The sequence below is a fragment of the Triplophysa rosa genome, linkage group LG12, assembly GCF_024868665.1.
Source record: "Triplophysa rosa linkage group LG12, Trosa_1v2, whole genome shotgun sequence".
NCBI lineage: Eukaryota > Metazoa > Chordata > Actinopteri > Cypriniformes > Nemacheilidae > Triplophysa > Triplophysa rosa.
This window is the reverse complement of record NC_079901.1, coordinates 12,185,425-12,198,444: the sequence shown is the minus strand read 5'-3', so window position 1 is coordinate 12,198,444 and position 13,020 is coordinate 12,185,425. Positions and strand designations below refer to the sequence as shown.

Below are 13,020 nucleotides of genomic sequence, written 5' to 3'. Positions count from 1 at the left end.
ATGTGAACAAATTGTGAAAATTACTGAAAATATTAATTATTGATAGCGAAACAAAGAATGTTCCTAGAGTGATAGGTGAACTATACAAAACATTAACATTTCTGTTTTTTGTAAAACTGTGGTCAAATTCAAATGATGGGGACAGCCTTTTTGTTTAATTTATCCAAGTTATTAGTGTTACTAGCAGTTTTTTTGCCGCTTAATGATTATTTCCTTCAAATAGCTTGCATACAGTAGCAGTCTGTAAATAAATAAAAACCACTGCAATGTTAATATAACCATTTATTTGATTTCTCAGTAGGATTTAGTTTGTGTTTTTCCCATCACATGTTGCTTTGTATTTTGTTCAGGCTTAAGCAAAATAATGTAACATTTAGGTGCAAATATACAGAATAATAAACCATAACTTGAAGCTAAAATGGCAAATATCTCCACAGCTACAGTAAATTTTCCAGGAGAACTGACATAAGCTGGAATAAATGTGATCCACACAGCACAGAATATGAGCATACTGAATGTGATGAATTTAGCTTCATTGAAGTTATCAGGCAGCTTCCGAGCCAGAAAAGCCAGAATGAAGCACAAGAGAGCCAATAGACCAATATAACCCAGTACAGCCCAGAAACCAACAGTAGAACCCAGACTGCACTCAAGAATGATCTTCTCTTCATAATATTTCATATTTTTATAGGGAAAAGGAGGAGATATTGTTAACCAAAGCACACAGATAAGAACCTGTATAAGTGTAAAGGCAAGAACACTGAGTCTCTGTTGTACAGGCCCAAACCATTTCATGACATTACTTCCTGGAAGTGTGGCCTTAAAGGCCATTAACACAACTAATGTTTTCCCCAGAACACAAGAGATACAGAGGACAAAAGTGATCCCAAACGATGTGTGACGTAACATACAGGACCACTCAGTGGGGCGACCAATGAAAGTAAGTGAACAGAGAAAACACAGAGTCAATGAGAAGAGCAGCAGGAAGCTCAGCTCTGAGTTGTTGGCTTTTACTATGGGGGTGTCCTTCTTACTGTAAAACAGGCCTGTGACCAGTACAGTTATTCCTACTCCAAACAGTGAGAAAAAGACTAGCACTAAACCCATAACTTCTGTGAATGACAGAAACTCTACAGTCTTTAACACACATGTATTTTTCTCAGCATTAGACCAGAATTCCCCTGGACACTGCATGCAGTTATTTGAATCTGGAAAGGAAGTTGTGATCACTACTTAGAAAAAAAGATACATAATTTATACACTGCTTTAATTACAAACTGCATTTTGATTAGTAGAAAGAGAATACAAAAACAGCAGCAAACCCATTGTGTTTGGAAGTTTGACTTGGTCTGAAGTTTACCTGTCTCATTACTGATTTCTCCATCTGCACATGGAATACAGTCATAACAGCAGACAGGTCTTCCTTTCTGTACAGCCTTCCTAGTGCCTGGAGGACAACTCTCACTGCACACAGACTTTGGCTTCTACAAGCAAACACGCAATACATTCTATTAATGGAAAATTTACTGATGTATACAAAATAACTTTTAGTTGGTGTATTATACCTTAGGAAAAAATGCATGAAAATGTATAAAAATTATGCACCATTTGTCCTACTGCTCTGCTTTTGCTTACAACTTCCTCAGTTATGCCCTCTTCTGTTCCTTTCTGTCTGCTTGTTTAGACCTCGATCACTTCATGGCCCAGCAAATATATTGCAGAGGAAAGTGTTGCTGTAATTCTCTAAATTTAGCCTTCTAGACAGATTACCCTTCCAACGTTTAGTGCCATATCTGACATAAGCGTCTTTAAACAAAAATTTCTAGTTCAAGATGTAAATTGGTTGGAGTACATAAAGCAGAACATTCAGCTGTTTTTTTTCGTGTACTGTAGGTCAGTTTGAAAGTACTTTTCTAGATTTTTGTATTCCCCAGTTTATACTAGTAATAGAAAGGGAGCATTTACCTCCAGCTTTCCTCCAGCCCAGATGATGTTTTCAGTGTTAAGCACTAAGCGCTGGTCAGGGGGCAGTGAGGCATCATAGTAACCCACTGCTTTAAACTGAATTGATCCATCAGAGTCCTGCTGCCAGTTCACAACTTCATACTGGGCTACTGCACCACCAGTGCTGTCAAACCACACACGATCTCCAAATGTAACTGTGAAATTTACCTTTTTCAAAGCCTCAACCACCTAGTGTAAAGACAGTTTTGGGACATTTTCATTAGAGTGAGTTAACATACTTAACACATCTGCATACTGCTTTAGAGACTATTTGTCTATCACACTTTAAGTTGTTTTACCTGCTGTGGTTGTATTGTCAAGTCTTTCTCACAACCATATCGTACTTTGCATTTGAGAAGTTTGTGTAATGAATAAGCCACAGCATATATTGACTTGTAAGCTTTGCTTGTATATCTTTGTTCTGGCACGTCTTCATTATAGTTTTTTAACACAAGCAGATCTTGATATCTGCTGCAGTTGAATGCATCTTGGGATGAATTGCCATCTCCCTGTGAGCATTGAAAAGCTGTGTCCCAAAATGCCTTTATAACATAATCAGAAAACCCTTCAATGTTGATTTTTTTAAATGCAAAACCCAGTGATCCTCCCAGCACACGAAAACTGTTTGGATTGATCAAACTCTTGGCAGTTATCCATCCCTCCCCAGATATCATTTGAAGGCCTGATATGTTCTGTATACTTAGCTGCTCAGTTAGCAAACTCATCTCAATTAGTGAAATAAATACAACAATTACTTTTGCTGTGCTATGTTTAATTACATTTACTACCCTGTGGAGTTTTTCAGGCTCTGTTCTGTAGAATTTTACAGAGTACTCTACACAAATGCCCTCATCATGGGCTGCATTCAGAAATATGGCCATTCCATTGTTTCCATAGTCATTATCACTGTTCACAGTTCCCAACCAAGACCAGCCGAAATGCTTGACTATATATGCAAGTGCTCTGCTCTGGTGATAATCACTAGCAATAGTCCTGAAGAAAGATGGAAAATCTTTCCTATTACTGAGACATTCACATGATGCTGAGTGACTTATCTGAAAAGAAAGCACAGGCAATGTTTAAACAGTCATTAGTCTGGTTATTGTGTCAAATGTTTGCTGTTATTGCCTCTTACCACTGGAAGTTTAAAAGGTCCTGTCGTTCTGGACAAAATCACTGTGGTCGACGACTCAGTTTCTCCTATGATAGCATGTATAGGAGTCTGTCCACTGCATCTTTGACCTGCTGCAAATTCCTGATTATTCATCAAAGCTATAATTGCACTCGTAGAAGACAGTCTTGAACCACAACTATCATAAATTCTGTAGCCAATAGAAACATTTGGGAGCAAAGATTCATTTCTGTTTATCTCCTCAATGGCAAATGTCATAATCTGAGCAATCCGAAAATCTCTTAGATTCACACTGTTAAGACATTAAACCCAAACAAGAAAATATTGTAGCAGTTTAGAAAATTACAAATAAATAATGTGAAACGGTACAGAATATCTCCATTCATGCTTTTGAAACTTTACTTATGTTCCTTAATTCAATCTCCATTATATTCCAGATGTTAGTTAGCAGCACGTTTATTCAGTTTAATTATGTATTTATATTATACAACCAATGTTTCATTAAAAACAATTTGTAATACTTTGATTGTCAGCTCAGTTGTTTCTCAAAATTTATAATGTAACAAACCTGGAGCATGAGAGAGGCTGAGGTTTTTTTGTGAACTCAAAAGAAGGTAACATCTCTTTACTGTGAATTGCAAAAAGTCCTCCAATAATTATGTCTCCATCCTTATACAGCAGCGGGTATTTAGGGTCGCCCATCATTTTGCAAAATGTGTTTTCCGCCTTTGTATGAAGGTGATTAAAAAGCAGCGTGTACAGAGTGATAAGCATCCCAAAAACTGACTTTTAATGCGGCTACCAAATGTAGTAGACCTGATACAGTGTGTGCACTTTTATAGACATCATTATTATGGACGAATTGTTGCAAACGTAGCCAGTGACGTCATAGGGCAGGGCATGAGACAGGCCAAGCAGAAGTCTGATTTCATTTTACTGTCAGACGGTTGTATATTGCATGATTTATAACAATGAAAAATCAGTTCACGTTTACTTTACCTAATATATAACTTCAATTCAATTCAATTTTATTTATATAGTGCTTTTCACAATGTGCATTGTTCCAAAGCCGCTTTACAGGAGAAAACATAAGAAAAACAAAAAAACAAAAAAGTTAAAACAGCACAGTGCATGGTGTTTATATAACAAGCAAGATCATTCTAGTAAATAATATCTAATAAATGCAGTCTCCCCGTGGTTTCTTTAGCATATTTTGCATTAAGTGAATGCTTGGCTGAAAAGATGTGTCTTTAATCTAGATTTAAATTGGGAGAGTGTGTCTGACCCTCGAATAGTATCAGGGAGGCTATTCCAGAGTTTAGGTGCTACGTATGAGAAAGCTCTACCCCCTTTGGTGGATTTAGTTATTTTAGGTGTTATCAAAAGTCCGGAGTTTTGAGATCTTAGAGAGCATGATGGGTTGTAGTGTGGTAGAAGCTCTGTTATGTAGGTAGGGGCTCAACCGTTTAAGGCTTTATAAGTGATTAAAAGAACTTTAAAGTCAATACGATACTTAATGGGTAACCAGTGAAGGGTTGATAACAGTGGGGTTATGTGATCGTATTTTCTGGGTTAGAACTCTGGCAGCTGCATTCTGAACTAACTGTAGTTTGTTTATTGATGATGCAGGACAACCACTAAGTAGGGCATTACAGTAGTCAAGTCTTGAGGTCACAAATGCATGAATAAGCTTCTCTGCGTCAGCAACACATACAATATCTTGTAACTTTGCAACATTTCTAAGGTGGAAGAAGGTTGTTCTTGTGACATTTGAGATGTGATTTTTAAATGACAGGTTGCTGTCTAATATAACGCCTAGGTCTTTAACTGTATTTCCCTTTCTGTCGGTCTCTCGACGTTGTGTCGAACCGACAGATGGGGTTCGTCCTTGAGAACCAATCACTTCCGACTTCTTAGAAAAGGCCAATGAAAATTGGCGAATGAAATTTGCATGCCGGACTCCGCCCCCGGATATCCGGGTATAAAAGGGAGACGGCGTGCCTCATTCATTCACCTTTTGTTCTTCGGAGCCTTCGCTCGTGATCAACAGAATTCGCTACAAGACTGCCGGCTCTACGACGTGGTGCAGCGGACTGTCCCTTCCTGCAGCGACTTCCCCTGGGCGTCTCGGCGGTTCCAGAAGTGTTCGAGTTTTTTTCTCTAAAAGAGCAGATTTCTCCAGCATGGCATGTCCCGCTGTTCTCTTGGGTGCAACACACTCATCGAGGAGAGGGACGGACACGATGTCTGCTTCCAGTACGCTGGGGCAGATGTTGTGGATACGTCCTGCCCGCACTGCGGGCGGCTGACGATTCAGACGTTGCGTCACGGGTGGCTGTGTTCCCACGGGACTCAGCCACCACCTTGTCTGCTTCCCGTTCCGTGACGGCAGGACTACGGCCCTGCCGCCCGCTACGGCGAGCAGCGAGGGTGATATGAGGATTACTGTGAGCGCTAATCCGTCAGCCACTGGCTCGCGGACCGTTCGCACCTCGCTTTGCTCGTCTGACCGTTCCCCATAAGACGGTCCGCCGTCTTATTCCTCAATTACGTATCGGACACGGTACGTGATGATGAGGTGTCTGTTGCAGCATCGGAGGGTGACTTACTGGCATCAGACTCCGACGATTCCTTGAAGCTCCCTCCCTCGGGGGGTCGAGATCAGGAAGAAGCGGATGTCGAAATGTCAGCCATGCTTTCCCGGGCCGCCGGCTTTGGGTTGCGGTGCACCGCACTGCCTCTCCCAACGCTCGCGGCTGGATACACGGTACATCGGGCTTGAGAGCGGCTCCAAGCCGCACTCGCCCTCAGTGCCGTGTTCCCCCGGAAGTGCATGAGGAACCTAGTATGACCTGGAACGCCCCCTTCGGTGCGTACACGTCAACTAGTTCCATCACCCTTTCTTCCCTCGATGGTGGGGCAGCTAGAGAATACGTCGATGTCCCCCCGGGGCTCAACCTAAACTCCCGTCCAAAGCACGTAGGCTTTTCGGCATCTGAGGTGTCGAGAGCTTACTCTGCTGCGGACCAAGCTGTCCCCTCTCTCCATGCTATGGCCTTCCTGCAGGCCAATGCGCGGAGAGAGCTCCACGAGGGTAAGACCGACCCAGCGCTTATGCAGGAACTCCGCGGCTTCACCGACCTCGCTCCGGCGAACAAGGTGATCGCGCGGGCCCTGGGTCGGGCGATGTCCACACTTGTGGTCCAGGACAGACACCTCTGGCTGAACCTTGCACAGGTGAGTAACTCTGAGAAAGTCCGCTTTCTCGATGCACCCATCTCGCAAGGGGGGGCTGTTTGGTGATACTGTCGGGTTCGACAGTTAGGGAGCAGACAGAGGACATCACGTATGTCCTCCCCAGCCACGACTCGACCGCCCTCTGGCCGCCGAGATCCCGTGCACCGTCTGCTTCCCAGCAGCCCTGGTCCTCTTCGAGACATCGAAGAGGAGACCACCACCCCATCAGCAGCCGCGGTGAAAACCAATGCGGCCCTCATGGGAAAACCCCAGGGAGTTCGAGAATACCTTTTAAAAAGTTTTCTCCCTCTCTGGGCGTTTATCACAGCCGCTCTCACCCTCTACACGACGGTGTTCGGCAACTCGACGTTGCGTCACGGCGAGACCCAATGTCGAGGATAATCAGCAGCCTAAGCACTCTCAATCGACGGTGCTTTGTGCCACATCATTGTCTGGGTATTATCACAGCCGCTCTCACCCTCTGCACGATGGTGTTCGGCAACTCGACATTGCGGCAAGACCCAATGTCGAGGATAATCAGCAGCCTAAGCACTCTCAATCGACGGTGCTTTGTGCCACATCATCGTCTGGGTATTATCACAGCCGCTCTCACCCTCTACACGACGGTGTTCGGCAACTTGACATTGCGGCAAGACCCAATGTCAGGGATAATCATTAGCCTAAGCACTCTCATTCGATGGTGCGTTGTGCTACATCTTCGCCAGACAGGTAAAACTGCAGAGCCGATCTCCTCTCCGGGGGTCCCCCCCACGGCGAGGGATCCGTACTGCCATCCATCGAACCACCCCGGGAGGTCGATGAAGCAGAACGTACCCCTAGCCTCCCTGTCGGTCCCTAGGAGCCTGACAAGAGCTTCCCAAATCGTCACGGTGACTACGGGATACGGTCCGTCTCGGCTACGCGATCCAACTCCCTGGACGCCCGCCCAAGTTTCGGGGCATCCTCTTACCTCGGCTGAGGCTAGGATGTCCCGTGCTTCGGGCCGAGGTCGCCACCCCTCTGGTGAGGAAGCGATCGTGCTCGTCCCTCTAGCCGAGATGTTCAACGGGTTTTACAGCCCGTACTTCATCGTCCCCAAAAGAGCGGGGGTCGCTAGATCTGCGTACCCTGAACAGGCACCTACTCAAGCTGCCGTTCAGGATGCTCACGCGGAAGCACATCCTGGCATCTGTCAGATGTCAAGATGGATTCATGGCAATCGACCTGAAGGACGCTTACTCTCATGTCTCTTTCCCCCTCTTCATCGCCCGTTCCTACGGTTCGCTTTCGAGGGTCAGGCTTATTAGTACAGAGTCCTCCCCTTTGGTCTGTCCCTGTCCCCACGAGTCTTCACGAAGATCGTGGAAGCCGCCCTCACTCCCCTCAGGGAGAGAGGTGTGCGGGTACTAAACTATCTCGACGACTGGCTCATTTGACACACTCGTGAGATCTGTTATGTACACACAGGGACCTAGTGCTTCGGCACCTACATTGATTGGGACCACAGGTCAACCGAAAAGGAGCAGGCTCTCCTCTGTGCAGAGCATACTCTTTTTTGGTATGGAACTCAACTCTGTCTCCATTACAGCGCCACTGCGCTCAGTCAGTGTTGAACTGCCTGGAATATTTCAAGCAGTCAGCGGGAGGAGGCTCCTGGGTACATGGCATCCTCGACGGTGGTGATACCCCTCAGGTTGATGCACATGAGACCGCTCCAACACTGGCTACAGAGTCGAGTTCCCTGGAGAGCGTGGCACACCGGCAGCAGGCGGATGGTGATTACGCTTTTCTGCCGACGCACCCTAACCCCTTGGTCTTCAAAGACCTTTTCTATGGATGGGGGTCCCTCTCGGGCAGGCGAGACGCGTCAGTCGACAGACGCCTCCCTGCAGGGTTGGGGTGCCGGGTGCAACGGGCACGCAGTGTCAGGGCGATGGACGGGCCCCCGCCTGCGCAGGCATATCAATTGCCTAGAGTTGTTGGATGTGCTACCCGCACTAAAGGGGTTACAACCTCTCGTGCAGAACAAGCACGTGCTGGTCCGGTCGGACTGCACAACTGCCGTAGCGTTTTTAACCGCCAGTGTGGCGTTCGCTTATGGCAGCTAACACGACTCGCCCGACGACTCCTCCTGTGGAGTCCGCAGGGCCACACATATCCCAGGTGACCTGAACCAGACAGCCGATGTGCTCTTTCGTCAGTTGACGCCTTGCGGAGAGTGGCGACTCCACCCCCGCGTAGCCAGCTCATTGGGGGCAGTCAGGGCGGGCTCAGGTAGACCCCTTCGCCTCCCTGGACACCACCCATTGCCGCTAAGGTACTCCCTGCTGCGGCACGAAAGCTCTAGCGCACAGCTGGCCGTGGGAAAAGCGGAAGTACGTCTTCCCCAGGTGTGCCTCATTGCACAGACCCTGTGCAAGGTCAGGGAAGAGGAGCAACAAGTGTACTAGTTGCGCCATACTGGCCCAACCGGACTTGGTTCTCGGAGCTAATGCTCTTGACGACAGCTCCCCCCTGGCCTCTGGATACCCATCCCGAGGTAACCACAGATTATGCCGGCTCAAGTAGGACCACCTGGTGTCATCCTGCTGTAAGAGCCTGCGGATTTGAGTTGAGAAGTTCTGAGGTTCAAACCCCATTCTGTCTCGACACAACGTCTCCTTCCCTCCATCAGGGAACAAAGGTTACAGTTGTAACCAAGATATTTTCTAAATTGGGAAACCTTTCTTTGTAAATTCATTGTTAGCAACAGACAGACTCCTTATATATTATTGCTGTAAAGAAACATTTACTGAATACCATGAACACAGAGACTACATGCTGTCTATTTATGTTTTAATCAGTTTTTGAGCATATACAGTATATACATATATAAAAAGAATAATAACCACTGCAATATTAATATTCACATATTGTTTTATTTTTCAGTAGGGTTTAGTTTGTGTTTTTCCCATCAAATATTGTTTAGTGTTTTGTTCAGGCTTAAACAGGATGATGTAACATTTAGGTGCAAATATACAGAATAATAAACCAAAGCTTGAGGCTAAAATGGCAAATATTTCCACAGCTACAGTAAATTTTCCAGGAGAACTGACATAAGATGGAATAAATGTGATCCACACAGCACAGAATATGAGAATACTGAATGTGATGAATTTAGCTTCATTGAAGTTATCAGGCAGCGTCCGAGCCAGAAAAGCCAGAATGAAGCACAAGAGAGCCAGTAGACCAATATAACCCAGTACAGCCCAGAAACCAACAGTAGAACCAAGACTGCACTCAAGAATGATCTTCTCTTTGTAATATTTCATATTCTTATAGGGAAAAGGAGGAGAAATTGTTAGCCAAAGCACACATATGAGAATTTGTATAAGTGTGAAGACAAAAACATTGAGTCTCTGTTGGGGAGGCCCAAACCATTTCATGACATTACTTCCTGGAAGTGTTGCCTTAAAGGCCATTAGCACAACTATTGTTTTCCCCAGAACACAAGAGATACAGAGGACAAAAGTGATCCCAAACGCTGTGTGACGTAACATACAGGACCACTCAGTGGGTCGACCAATGAAAGTAAGTGAACAGAGAAAACACAGAGTCAATGAGAAGAGCAGCAGGAAGCTCAGCTCTGAGTTGTTGGCTTTTACTATGGGGGTGTCCTTCTTACTGTAGAACAGGACTGTGACCAGTACTGTTATTCCTACTCCAAACAGTGAGAAAAAGACTAGCACTATACCCATAACTTCTGTGAATGACAGATACTCTACAGCTTTTAACACACAAACAGTGTTCTCAGTATTAGACCAGAAATCCTCTGGACACTGCTTACAGTCATTTGAATCTGGAAACAAAGGTTTGATTATAGTTAGAAAGAAAATATATATGTAAATATGTTATTATTGATAACCAAGTGCATTGTGAACTTCAAAAGGAAAACACCATTGTATTTGAACGTTTGATTTGGTCTGAAGTTTACCTGTCTCATTACTGATTTCTCCATCTGCACATGAAATACAGTCATAACAGCAGACAGGTCGTCCTTTCTGTACAGCCTTCCTAGTGCCTGGAGGACAACTCTCACTGCACACAGACCTTGGCTTCTACAGTACATGGACATATATATTACACATTCAGTCATTTAGAGATGGATAATATTTTACGCTGAGGTTTTATGATTATGTTTTTGTAAAACAAAAATAATTTTAAGTGCCGTTATCAAAACTGTACATCATTTGTCATACAGTCACACCCTCTGCTGTTCCTTTTGTGCTTGTTTAAACCTCTGTTGTTAGCTCTGAATTGTCAATGCCAGTTAAAGAATTTGCCTTGAAAACGTATTGGAGAGAGATGCTAAGAATTTCTTAACATTAATATTTCCATATTTTTTTCATATACTGTACCCTCATAATGTGCCTGTTTTATTCAATGCACAGCCTGATTACTTTTAGATTATGACATACTATTCTCCAGTTTTATAAAACAACCAGATTATTGTCATTTACCAGGTTATTGTCATTTACCTCCAGCTGTCCTCTAGCCCATATTATGTTTTTAGTGTTAAGCACAAAGCGCTGGTCAGGGGGCAGTGATGCATCATAGTAACCCACTGCTTTAAACTGAATTGATCCATTAGAGTCCTGCTGCCAGTTCACAATTTCATACAGGGGAACTATGCCTCCAAACTTGTCAAACCACACATTATCTCCAAACTTTACAGTGAAATTGACCATTTTCAAAGCCTCAACCACCTAGTGAAAAGACAGATTTGAAATGTCATAACTAAGGTAAGTTAACATATGTCACATATGTCTAAAACACTGTCTCCCTTTTAATTTAAGTTGTTTACCTGCTGTGGTTGTATTGTCAGGTTTTTCTCACAACCGTCTTGTTCTTTGCATTTGAGCAGATTGTGTAGCGCATGAGCCATAGCATACACGGCTTTGTAGACATTACTAGCATATCTTTGGTCAGGAACATCATCATTGTAATTCTTTAGCACAAGCAAATGCTGATATCGACTGCAATTTAACACATATTGAGATGAATTCCCCCCTCCCTGCGAGCATGGAAAAGCGTTGTCCCAGAATGCTTTTATAACATAATCTGTAAGTCCTTCAATATTTATTTTTCTTACTGCAAACCCAAGTGATCCTCCAAGCACACGAATGCTTCTTGGAGTGATGTAATCTTTTGCAGTTATCCATGCTTCTGAACCAATTATTTGGAGGCCTGTAATGTTCTGAATACTTAACTGCTCAATTAGTAATCCCATATCAAGAAATGAAATATATGCAACAATAACTTTTGCATTTCCTTTTTTAATAACCTCTACTGCTTTTTTGAGTTTTTCAGTCTCTGTACGGTAATATTTTACAGAGTACTCTATGCAAATCCCCTCCTGCTGTGCTGTTTTCAGAAATCTGGCCATTCCATTGTTTCCATAGTCATTGTCACTGTTCACAGTTCCAATCCATGACCAGCCTAAGTGCTTGACAAGAAGTGCCAGTGCTTCACTGTAGTAGTAATCACTACCAATTGTCCTGAAAAGTGAGGGGTAATCTTTCCTATTACCGAGACATTCACATGAGGATGAGTGACTTATCTGAAAAAGAAAACAGGAAAAACATTATACATTCATTAGTCTGGTATTTGCGTCAAGATTTAGCTGATATTCCCTCTTACCACTGGGATTTTAAAAGGTCCCGTGGTTCTGGATACAATCATTGTGTTGGTAGACTCTGTTTCTCCTATGATAGCATGTACAGGAGTCTGTCCATTGCATTTGCCTCCTGCTCCAAACTCTTGTCCATTCATTAATGTCATAATTGCACCCATTGTAGAGAGTCGTGCACCACAGCTATCATAAATTCTGTATCCAATAGAAACATTTGGGAGCAAAGTATCACTTTTGTTAATCTCCTCAATGGCAAAAGTCATAGTTTGAGCAATCCGAAAATCTCTTAGATTCACACTGTGAAGACATTAAACCAAAAAAGTAAAGAGCAGCAATAAACATACATAATGTGAATTGGTGCAGGATATTTGCATTTATGCCATTTAGTTTTTACACATGGCAGTTAACTGCATAGTTATAAATCATTTTTCATGAATTCAAACAGTTTTAACATTACAAACCTGGAGCATGTAATGAGCTGAGGCTTTTGTGTGAACTGAAATACAGGTAGTATTTCTTTACTGTGAATTGAAAAAAGTGCTCCAATAATTAGGTCTCCATCCTTAAACAGAAGCGGGTATTTTGGGTCTCCCATCATTTGGCAAAATGTGTTTTCTGTCTTTGCATGAAGATGATGGAAAAGCAGGAGTGTGTACAAAATGAAAAGCATACCCAAGGTTAAATTAAAATGCAGCTACCAAATGCAGTATAGTTCCGACAAAGTATGTGCAGTTTTATAGACATCATTATCATGGCTGAATTGTTGTGAACATAGCCAATGACCTCTTAGGGGAAACCATGAGACAGACCAATGAGGAGTGAGAGGCTGTTTTCCTTGTACCAGGTTACAAATTGTAAAAATGTAAATGATAGAAACTGCAGTTTATGTATCAAATTGGTTGTCTTTGTGTAAAATTGTACTACGTTTCTCTCTTTTACAAAAGTATCTTAGTAAATAAGTTCCAGTATGAAAATT

The 13,020-nt window shown here is 43.4% G+C and overlaps 2 protein-coding genes across 2 annotated transcripts; both read right to left on the bottom strand.

Annotated features, from left to right (window-relative positions):
- Positions 1-294: 294 nt before the first annotated feature.
- On the bottom strand, positions 295-3,910 carry LOC130562911 (extracellular calcium-sensing receptor-like). Its single transcript, XM_057348247.1, has 6 exons — positions 3,705-3,910; positions 3,140-3,428; positions 2,304-3,059; positions 1,966-2,193; positions 1,361-1,484; positions 295-1,208 (listed from the first exon to the last, which is right to left on the bottom strand). Exons 1-6 carry the CDS (start codon positions 3,908-3,910, stop codon positions 295-297), a joined length of 2,517 nt encoding a protein of 838 aa, XP_057204230.1.
- Positions 3,911-9,297: 5,387 nt separating this feature from the next.
- On the bottom strand, positions 9,298-12,714 carry LOC130562973 (extracellular calcium-sensing receptor-like). The gene is made up of 6 exons (XM_057348335.1): positions 12,506-12,714; positions 12,053-12,341; positions 11,217-11,972; positions 10,891-11,118; positions 10,347-10,470; positions 9,298-10,211 (listed from the first exon to the last, which is right to left on the bottom strand). Exons 1-6 carry the CDS (start codon positions 12,712-12,714, stop codon positions 9,298-9,300), a joined length of 2,520 nt encoding a protein of 839 aa, XP_057204318.1.
- Between the last annotated feature and the right edge of the window lie 306 nt (positions 12,715-13,020).

Coding starts and splice junctions, on each gene's coding strand:
- LOC130562911 (XM_057348247.1), bottom strand. CDS start 3,910: ATGCTTATCACTCTGTACACGCTGCTTTTTAATCACCTTCATACAAAG. Junction 1,485..1,965: donor GGGCTGGAGGAAAGCTGGAG/GTAAATGCTCCC, acceptor GTTTGCTTGTAG/AAGCCAAAGTCTGTGTGCAG. Junction 1,209..1,360: donor AGAAATCAGTAATGAGACAG/GTAAACTTCAGA, acceptor CTTCCTTTCCAG/ATTCAAATAACTGCATGCAG.
- LOC130562973 (XM_057348335.1), bottom strand. CDS start 12,714: ATGCTTTTCATTTTGTACACACTCCTGCTTTTCCATCATCTTCATGCA. Junction 12,342..12,505: donor CAGCTCATTACATGCTCCAG/GTTTGTAATGTT, acceptor ATGTCTTCACAG/TGTGAATCTAAGAGATTTTC. Junction 11,973..12,052: donor GACCTTTTAAAATCCCAGTG/GTAAGAGGGAAT, acceptor TTTCTTTTTCAG/ATAAGTCACTCATCCTCATG.